The 10,612-nt window shown below is 46.4% G+C and overlaps 1 protein-coding gene across 2 annotated transcripts in view; it reads right to left on the bottom strand.

Annotated features, from left to right (window-relative positions):
• The window catches only part of CCM2L (CCM2 like scaffold protein), a 25,233-nt gene extending 21,867 nt beyond the window's left edge, over window positions 1-3,366 (bottom strand). Inside the window, exons 1-2 of one of the 2 annotated variants that reach the window (XM_069073919.1) lie at window positions 3,311-3,366; window positions 413-580 (exon numbers count right to left, since the gene is read on the bottom strand). In XM_069073919.1, coding sequence (XP_068930020.1) covers window positions 413-580; window positions 3,311-3,340 — 198 coding nt within the window. In that variant the 5' untranslated portion in view covers window positions 3,341-3,366. Of the gene's footprint in view, window positions 1-412; window positions 581-3,310 lie in introns of those variants that run through there. The other variant, XM_069073920.1, reaches the window with a different exon arrangement.
• Between the last annotated feature and the right edge of the window lie 7,246 nt (window positions 3,367-10,612).

The raw sequence follows: 10,612 nt of genomic DNA, 5'->3' as shown, positions 1-10,612 counted from the left end.
ATCCATCCATCCATCCATCCATCCATCCATCCATCCATCCATCCATCTATCTATCTATCTATCTATCTATCTATCTATCTATCTATCTATCGATCTCCTTCCTTTCTTGGGGGGGACAGCCAGGCTCCTTTGTAGATGAGCTGACAAAGGAAATGAGGTAGGGGGAAGGAAAGAATTAGCATCTGGAGTCAGAGGCCTGAGTTCAATAACCAGCTCTACTACTTACTACCTCAGTACTTTGGGCAAATTATTTAACCTCTATAAGCTTCGATTTCCTCCTCTATAAAATGAGGGGGTCGAGCTAGATCATATCTAAGGATCCTTCCAGCTCTACATCCATGCCCCTAAATTGCCTTGCCACCAATTTCCTAGCCTTGTCTCCTCCCAGGTTATTTTCTTTTTCACTTCTTACCTTTACTTCCTTTTCCAGGTAGTCACACAGCAGAATCTGGGGGTCAATGAGATAGTCCGGGGGGTACAGGGGCACAGAGTGGAGGGGCCGTCGGTTTGCAGGGCTTCTCCCAGCCGACCGACGCCTTGTCTTAGGGAATACCAGCCGGCGGATAGGAGACACAAACCCCTGAGGAGGCAAGGTAGAGGTGGGGTAAGAAGCCTGGGGAGGGGCCTCAAAGCCCAAGACCCAGGGGCTCAGCCAGACTTTCAGTGTGCCTCCACTGCTTTGTGCGTGTGTGCTTAAACCTAGATGACTTCAGGATTCCCAATAAGGACAGAATCAGGGCAGGGGCAGGGTGTGCTGGAGGCATCTCACGTCTCCCAGCTTACTGTTAAATTTTCAGTGTGACAATTCACACCTCAAATACTGGTAAATGCTACAAATCAGTGCTCAATTTATTGTTTTGTTGATCGTCTAGACTGAAGAAAGTGACAGAAAATAATAATGCAGATTAAACTTAAAAGTGTGTCATGAATCGGTGTTAAATATTTGCCAGCATATTCCTAGACAGGTCTGTACTCTTGGGGACATTAAGTGTAACCAGAGGCTGTGTGAATGCATGAGTTGTGTGTATTCGAGAGTGTGGTTACACTTTACAGGGAGTGTGAGCGTGGATGGGTGTCTGTGAGTGAGTGTGGATATATGTATCTTCTATGTGTGCATCTGGTTCATAGGATCACAGATTTAGAGCTAGAGGTCACCTGGCCAACCCCATGATTTTACAGGTGAAAAGATGAGGCCTAGAGGAATCAAGTGGCTTATCCATAGTCAGACAGGTAGGAAGTGGAAGAGCTGGGACCAGGCTTTCAACTTTAGCCCTCTTTTCATTATACCACACTGCTCTGTGTGTGTGTGTGTGTGTGTGTGTGTGTATGAGAGAGAGAGAGAGAGAGAGAGAGAGAGAGAGTTATGTCCTTGTGAATGTTTTAATTCATGTGCTTTCAAGTAGGTGTATGAGCACACATATGTACATTTGTGAGCCTGTGTTTGGCCAAGGAAGTTTGCATAAACTAAAACCCTCCTGTGAATATTAGCTTGTCTAGGTGGAAGGCATCTAAGCATTGCTTGGCCTCCTGGGAGAGAGTGTAAGTCTCTGACCAGAGGAGATAGGGCTATTCTGAAATCAGAGACATAGTGACTTTCAAGAGATGGATGGACAGACAGATAATAATAGCTGTCATTTACATAGTTCTTAACATGTATTATTTCATTTGAGCCTCAAATATGATCATGCAAATTATGGTCTATGGGTATTATGATCCCCATTTTACAGATGAAGAAACTGAGTCCCAGAGAGATTAAGTGATTTACCTATGGTTATGTGGCTAGTAAATGTTGAAAGTGGAATTTGAACCCAGGTGTTCCTGAGTCTGAGGCTAGCACTGTATTCAGAATACCTCACTGCCTATGGGCCTAGATAGATTCAAAGAAACAGACAGGGATCTCTGAAGGCCAGAATTCCTCGGAGGGGCTGAGTGATCTAGAACCTACCTTTCTTGTAATCCAAAAAAAAAAAAGTAGTTAATAGGAAAGAACTTTAAAAAGAGATTCAGGAAGGGGGTTCTGAGGATGGATTACCAGGAAGGTCCAGAAAGCAGGGTCTGCTAAGAATATTGGAGAAACAGTTTGGGGGTGGCAGGCTGGATCAATCTGTCTCTCTAATTCATCTGGTCCTGGGGATATGATCCAGAGTCTAGAGCCATTGAAAGCAAGAGGATGGAAGAAAGTTTGGGGGTCTGCCTGCCTATCTTTTCTCTGGAAAAGATCCAGGGAACAGAAACCACCGAGAGCAACTGGAGAATGTTTCAGATGTTGCACAATTAAGTATTAGCACAATCAGAAAGGCAGGGCAATTGATCTGTGAGCCAATAACACCCGTCAAGAGCCCCAGCCTCTCTACCTCTGAGTTGCCCATAATCAGTTTACAAAAATAAATTAGTCTACAGAGGTTTCTAGGCCAGTGTCCCTAAACCAAACCACTTACTGAAAAGCTCATGGTTAATAAGAAAGCAGAAGGCGGTCCACAAGAGACAGACCTAAGAGAACTCCAATATTGTGTTCTCTATCTGGCTCACCTGTCCCACAAGCTCTTTCCAGGGGGACATGCACAGCTCAGGGGAACAGAGACAAACGGAAAGTCTACCCCCAAAGTTCAGAATCCCCAGGTAGCTCTTCTGTGCCACCCAATGATGTGACACCTGGCTCTCCCTCTTACTAATACAATCAGCTCTGAGCAAGTTTGGGAAGCTGCTTTTATTAAGCCAGCTACGGGCAGCCTTAGAGAGGGAGAGAAGCTGGTGCTTTTGTTAGAACTATCTATAGAACTCTCCGGTTTTCTAACTGTGCTGATACTAGGGTCAAGTCTACTTTTCTCTCAGGGCTTCATTTCATCATCTGTAAAATGAGGGAATTGGACTAGAACCAAAGTTATTAGTTCTCTCCATCGGTAAATTAGTTCACCCCATTAGCAAATTTGGATTAGGAAAAAAATTATATCTATTTCAATGTAATGGGTTTCCTTTGTAATCCTATGTATTTTGCTTTATGCATTTAGAGACAATATTTTGAGGAGGCATCTATAAGCTTCACCAGACTGCCAAAGGAGTCTGTAATATACAAAAATGTTAGAAACTCTGGATTAAAAAAAAAAGTTGACTTCTGACTTCCCTCCAGCTCTAAGTCCTACGATCAGTCTATCTATCCCACGGAGCAGGGTCCCATCCATTAATAAGAGAGGCCCCAACATTAACTTCACCTCTTTAGAGGCATCTTTTCCTCCTCTCACTCCTCCCCCCTCCAGGATCCCCTATTTTCTGGGTCCTGAAGCCCATTCCCAAGCCACAGATCCAAACATACCTTTCTCCCTTTCTTCCCTTCGAACTCCATGGTGTGTCCCCCCAACCCCCACCTCTCTACTGGCTGGAGATTTTCTTTGTTGTATTTCCTGCCTCGGAAACTCCACCAAGCAGGCCAGGAATTCCTGCCCCTCCTGGCCTGATAAGAAGTACTGAACTGGATCGGGTGGGTATGCCAGGGACCCCAGACCAGGGGAAGGAATTTTGAGCAGAATGGCAGCCCCTCTTGGGGAGAGTTGGGTAAGGACAGAGAATAAGGGGGAAGATATGGGAACCACTGTCCCAGAGAGCTGATAGGAGATAATCAGGGATGGTAAGGCACACCTGCCGTGTCCTATGTGGCTACACTTGATTCCTATATAGACTTTGTGATTAGGGATGGAGTTTAACCTCCCTTTCAGACTGCTTAAAAACCACAAAGTTGCCCACTGTCCTCATACTTCCCTTAGTTACCTAGGGTCCAACACTAGGCCCTACCCCTTCAGGATCCCTTCCTATGCCTTCACTCCTCTCCATTCCAAATTATCTCAGATCTGATAAACACTCAAAGGACCACAGGACCCCAAGATGTTGGAGGACACCTAGTCTAACCCCCAGAAAGGGACCTCATCTATAGGTGGCAAGCATGGCTTTGAATTCAGTTCTACTGACTACAAACCTGGAACTGTTTACATTACACCATGGGTAAGGAGGTGCTGGTAAATGTTTAACAACTTCCCCTTCCTCCCCAAATCTGTTTGCAGGATATACTTTTAAATTTAATCTGCATTATTAACACCTTTCTAAATCTACCCAGCAATCAATAAAAACAATCAAGTCCTAATTTGTAGTGTTTGTAGATTTCCAAGCTGTAGATGCTCACATTTAAACGATCAGCCCCAGCAAGCTGGTAAGAGGGGTTCAAGCATAACCCTGATCCATGAGTCAGCCTTAGGTTGTGAATGTCTAAAATTTGGTGGAATGAGCCTAGAACTCGCCTCAAGACACTGGGATTCTTTTTCCAAGTCAGACCTTGATGTTTTTTTCATTTGCTGCATGACCCTGTATAAGTTGCTTAACTTTCCTAGGCCTCAGTTTCCCCATCTGTTCAAAAGGGGATAATTGTTTACCTTTTCAAAGCAGGGTTGTGAAAATCAGCTGAGAAGGAATGGAAAAGTAACAAGGACTGAACAAAATAAGAGATTATTCGAGGGAAGTAGCGATGGGTATATTAATGATTTAAATGTTCCAATCCCAGTTCTGCCACCATTGCTGTGTGATCTTGAGCTGATGTTTCTTCTCTGGGCTTCAGTTATCGCATCTTTCAGATGGGTTAGACCTAACAGTGTCTGAGATCCTTTCTAGCTCTGACATTTTGTGATCTATGTTTGGAAAATATAGGTGCCTCCTTAGGTTTAGGGCTCATGGAGGAGTTCCCAGGCCCTTGCTCTTTCTCCCCACCCTTTCCCATCTTCCCCACCCTCCCCACCCCCAGAGGCCAGATGGCCTGGGCTGGGAAGGGCTAGGTCCTATAATTGCTTCCTCCTTCCTCTCTGTATATCCTGTGCTTCTAGCCATGGTGGCAGGAAGCTGGTCTGGACCAGGCTGCAGTCCCAGGCAGGAAGAGAGCAGATTTAGTTCCTGTCCTCTCTGACAGATTCTCCTAGAGTTCAGACCTCCTCAGCAGTGCAAATACCCTCTAACATATTGGGTGCTGTCTGCAAATTCACTGGGTTGCTTGTGAAAGGAAAACCAAATTTTCTTTGTATTTGTAGTGAAAAGCAATACAGGATAAAGGAAAGGACACTGGGTTTGAGTTCAAATCCTGCCTCAAGCACTTACTAGATGTGTTACTAAGAGCCTTAAACCTTAGTTTCCTTATCTGTAAAACATGGAGAGTAATATTTATATTGCTTAACTTGCTGAGTTGTGAGAAAAGTGCTTTGTAAACTTATTTTTTGGAGGGTGGGGAGGCAATGTGGATTAAGTGACTTGCCTAGGGTTACACAGCTAGGAAGTGTTTAAGACTGGATTTGGACTCAAATCCTCCTGACTCTAGGTCTCTATCCATTGTACCACCTAGCTGCCCCCCTTTATAAACTTTAAGTGCTACAGGAATGTGAGAAATGATTATTTTTGTGCTCTCCAAACATATTTCATCTGGTAAGGAGATATCTGAGCTGGAAGATACTCTAGGACAGGGGTGGGAAACCTGTGGCCTCAAAGCCACATGTGGCCCTCTAGGTCCTCAAGTGCGGCCCTTTGACTGAATCCAAATTTCACAGACCAAATCCTCATAATAAAAGCATTTATTCTGTAAAACTTGGAGTCAGTCAAAAGGCCGCACGGAGGACCTAGAGGGCCACATGTGGCCTTGAGGCTGCAGGTTCCCTACACCTACTCTAGGGATTACTTAATCTAACCCCCCTAGTTCAGGCATCCACCCCCTCTTCCCTGGAATATTTCTTTAGTCTCCTAACCAGTCTCTAGTTCTTCTATTCCTCCTCTACTCATTTTCCTAATGGACAATTTTGGTCATGTCCTTCCCCTTGCTCAAGACCCTTCAGAGTCTTCCATCTATTCACAGGGAAAAGTCCAAAATATTTAATCTGTTGCAACCTTTCTTTTTTTTTTTTTACATTATTCATCCATTCATTTATTTGTTGCCTTTTTTTTTTTTTGGAGGGCAATTGGGGTTAAGTGACTTGCCCAAGGTCACATGGCTAGTTTTTTTGTGTTAAGTGTCTGAGGCCATATTTGAACTCAGGTCCTCCTGATTCCAGGGCTAGTGCTCTATTCACTGCATCACCTAGCCGCCCCTGTTGCAATCTTTCTTTAAGGCTCAGCTCAGATGCTGCCTTTTCCATGAAGCCTCCTTGCCCTCCCACCCCATCTCACTTCCCCTAGCCAAAAGTGATCTCTTGGCCATTATCATTTGATGGTATTTTTGTTTCTATTTCTCTTATAGTCACTTACCATATACCCAGAGTCCTGGATTTGAAGTCAGAAGAACTCAGGTCAGATTCCAGCTCTGCCTACCCACTAGCTTGATGACTTTGGGTAAGTCACTTAATTTCATTAGACTTCACTTTTCTTATCTGTAGAAAGAAGGGTTTGGATGATCTCTAGTTGTATGGTATAATTGGAAAATAGGGGCTCAAAGCAGTCTAACTGATTGATTTAGCCATTTCTCCAATGAGCAGAGAAAATCAAACACAGATTTCACCTCCTCCCAGCCCGATCCCTATGCTTCACAGCAGAAGCAGGGGGTATGCAAGGGAACTCACTTCTTATGTCCTTTAGGATGTAGAGATTTGGAAGGAAGGTCCAGTTCACTCCCTGTTAATCTCAACTTCCTCCTAAAGGCACCCCATCTCTTGGCATATTTTCCAAGGGTACCTGTTCCTTCTCACACAACCCCTGATGGGTAATGCCAAGAAGAGGACTTAGCATACTTCTGGCTCCCTGTGCCCCCTTTTACACACTCTCTCTCTGATACTATCACTCAGCAATCACCTCTAAAGTTTTCTCGATCTGCCCAGATCCCTGTTGCAATGATCCCCATATCTCGGGATCACTGTCTCTCCTCTCCAATAAGTTCAGTACCTGGCTCATGTTTTCTCTTCCCCAACCTCTGCCCACTTTCAAACACCCTAGTCTCCCAGTTTGTCAGCCTACTCAGCTCCCATGACTTCTGTTTTCAGACTACCTCAACCTCTCATAGGATTAGATTCCAGGTTTCCATCCCCACCCCCAACCCCCACTGATTTTTCCCCTAGGGGTCAAAATCGTGGTTGCTGCTCTGAGGCAGCCTCCTAAAGAAAGGAGGTTTGGAAGGGAGGCCAAGCTGTGGCCTCCCATCTATCTCTTTTTGTCTAATTCAGGAAACATCCACAAGAGTCAGGGGAGTTTGTACTGAAATGACTTTAATATCTCATGTTGCAGCAAAATTAAAAATATACAAAAAGTTTGTGGCATACAAAAAAGTCTCAGTACAGAAAGCCCAGCCTGGGGATTCCCCAGCTTCCCCCTGCCTGGGCCCAAGAGAGGAAGGCAGAGGAAGAAGAGGGTGGCACCAACGATATTGAAGTACATGGAGGGAGACATAAGGGTTGAGGACAGAGGGAGGCTGCAAAGGAATTGAAAAGGGAAAAGAGGAGAGGGTAAGGGTTGGCAAGGTCGGTACCCAGTAGGGCACATGAGCTGACAGAGAATCCACTGAGCAGAAGCTGCTGGGGCTTAAGCTAAGGGAAGGAGTCCATAGTTGGGGATTCCTGTCAGTCAATAGCCAGGCAAGGAGTGGGGGATGGGGAGGAAGGAGGAAGAAGAGGGAGGAGTTCAAACTTGAACCACATCTAAATTTGGAATCCCATCTAAAGTGGGGGCTGCATCTGGAATCAGATCTTTGTATGGCCCCTGGAGCCAAGCCCCGTGAGCTCTGCAAAGGGCAAGAGCTTTGTAAATGCTTGTTGAATTAAATTCAATGTAGGATTGGACAAGTTCGTGGTTTTGAGGAGACTTCAAAGCACTGAAGTCATCTGGGAACTTTAGCACTATGGGAACTCAAGAGGCAGCTTGTGGCTGATTGGGATTCCAGCCTGGGTAGGCAGGGGCTCTCTTAGCTGGTCTGGATGCCCTCTCCTACATTTAGTCTGAGGCATTCACAGAGTAGGTGGAGCCAAGAGCCCCCTCCCAGCCTGAAATGTAGCTGTGCTTCGCTCCTCCTCCCCCTCAATTATTGCAGGTGCCTCCAGCCCCTGTGATTATGCATAGAAATGTGCCTTCTCAGGATACCCCAGGTAAGGAGGATCCCATCTGTTCAGGCCCTTCCTGGAGAGAGGGAGCTGAGGCACCATGACACTGTCAAGGAGGATCCAGCAAGGCCTATGATATCTCAGGCTCCTCATTCCACCCCACTTCCTGGCAGTCATATTCCCAGGGACACTTCTGGGCTTGGGAGACTAGGTTCTTCTATTTACCTCCGATTCCAATTCCCAGATTCTTCTTTTCTTGGGTAACCCCCTTAGCAGAACCAGACAACCAATACTCTCTCCCTCTCCCTCTTTTCTCTCTGTCTCACTCACACACACACACCCTATGACATCTTCCAAGCCTTCACACCCCCCCCCCCATTAGAGTCCTCCCAAGGTCAGAGCAGACCCACCACTAGGGAACAGTGTACATCCCAAACCAAAGCTTGTAGTCCAAAAAACCTTTTCATACTAACCCTCCTTCCCCAACTTGTCATATTCTGGGATACCCACATGGCTTGGTGATCTGGGCCCATTCCTGCAATGTATCTCAAAGCACGTTAGCATCAGGTTGGTGCTGTCTCTCATCCTTAAGGGAGAAGGGAGGAAGCATAGAAAGGGTAAAAGAAGGGGCTGAGTTCTTGGAACCCATTCCTGCTTGTCATCTACACTCTCTTCCTCAGTGTCCTTTGAGGTGGGGAGAATTTGACTTAGTCTCTTCCTTTACTAAATGACCCCTGAACCCTGGCAGATAGTATGGATTTAGTGTGGCAGTCCCTGTGTAGGGATAGTATCCTGGAATCTGCCCTCATTGGGCACTGAATGTGACCCTAGCCCTTTATCAATGGTTGTCCCTGAAGAGCCAGGGGACCTTGGTATGTGGTATGTGTTGTGAGGGATGGTGACCATCAGTGGTCTCTTAAGTGGGAAACAGCTCCTGTGACCCACAAATAGCCAGGTTGGAGATGGAGTTAGGACTCTATTATTGGCAGGGATGGGTGGGGTGGGAGTCCAAAAGGAAGGTTGCCAAGCCCCATCAAACCCAGCACCTTGTTAGAGAGGAAAAACATAAGGAGAAACTCAATTAGAAGACAACAAACTCAATCACCCAGACTCAAGTTCCCTCCCAACTAAAAGCCTCTGGGCTCTAATGATTTCTGCATTGTTCCCCCCTTCCGGCCCCAAGGTTAGAAACTAGTAATTAGGCTAATCCAGAACAGGCATGACTCTACAGCTCTAGACCCGGCCTGGTGCTAAAGTCAAATCAGGAATGGTTTCTGGCTCCAGGTAGGTTCTAAAGTCATGAGTTATATTCCAGGTAGATTCTGGCTCAAGCCCTGCATTTGCTACATGCACCCTGGAAGCTAAATCCTTTTTCTAAGTCTCGCTAGTTTGAGAGAAGACAAGTAGCAGATTCTTTGTCCTCCCCAGCTCTGAGATCGCAGAGAGGCAGCCCTCCCTCCCTTTCTGGTCAGAAAGACAGTGTGCAGAGAACAACTGACCAGAACAGAGACCCAGACCTTCTGTCTCTCTAGGCGCCTGATGGAGATGCCACCCCAGGGGAGCAGGAACTGAGTTGTCAGCTCCCCCTTAGCCCTGCTTATAAGGGGAAGGACCTGGGAAGAGTGACAGCAGCAAGCTTATCTTGTACATCTATACTTAAGAAGCCTTCTCATCAGTCCCAAGATGCTGCCATGAGATCCCAAACTTCCCCAGTGAACTTGGAGGAGTCCAAGTTTCTTCAGAGCCCCATGGGTTTAGGACAGAGAAGGGAAGAGCGGTCTTAGCTGACCTCTGAGAGTTCTTCTAATTCTTAAGATTTTGATAATGATGAAGAATTCTGAGGAGCAGAAAGACAAGGGCTGTCAAGGAATGTCCACAGTACAGGAAGAGGAGAGGATTCCCAGGTCATCTATTTTTTTTTCCCTCCAACTGCAGACCCCTTCCCTCTTCCCCCTTGGACAAACTCCTTGTCTTTTCACCTCTAATTTAGAGACCTCCTGTTCCCAGCCCAGGAATAGATCTGCCTACTCCAATGGGACCTCCCTGGTCTGGGGCTGCCTCAAGTTTCCTGCTTGGATCTGGCTCTTCTAGTTGACCTAGTACCAGCCACAAAGCAATGAACAATAGAAAAAGGCCTCCATTGACCCCCAGAAAGGCAGCCCAGCCAGCCAGCCCATTAGTGTATCTGGCAGCAGGATGTGGGTATGAAAGAGGTAATGGAAGGTGTAGCATTTGCAGGGGGGTGAAGAGTAAGGACAAAAGACTTGAGTAGGTGGAGAGAGGAGTTGTATGTACCCAGGAGGCAGCTGATTGATACCCAGGGTATCAATGACAACCTGGGACCATTTGATGGGGGTGGGTTCTGTGCTGTACTGGGAGGAGAGGGGGGGAGGATGTGGTTACAAGGCACGTGGTACAGTCAGTGCATTGGGTGTATGATGGGTGTGGTTGGTGTGGATCAGCCTGGGAACCTAATGGGGCACCGAGGCATATGGTGGGGTGGGGTTTGTGTGTGTGTGTGTATATGTGTGTGAGAGAGAGACAGAGAGAGAGAGAGAGAGAGAGAGAGA

Source organism: Petaurus breviceps, unplaced genomic scaffold (genome assembly GCF_028583685.1).
Source record: "Petaurus breviceps papuanus isolate PSGF00001 unplaced genomic scaffold, PetGlider_PUasm1.0 90879, whole genome shotgun sequence".
Lineage (NCBI taxonomy): Eukaryota > Metazoa > Chordata > Mammalia > Diprotodontia > Petauridae > Petaurus > Petaurus breviceps.
Note: the sequence above shows the minus strand (reverse complement) of the source record. Positions and strands in the feature narration are given on the sequence as shown.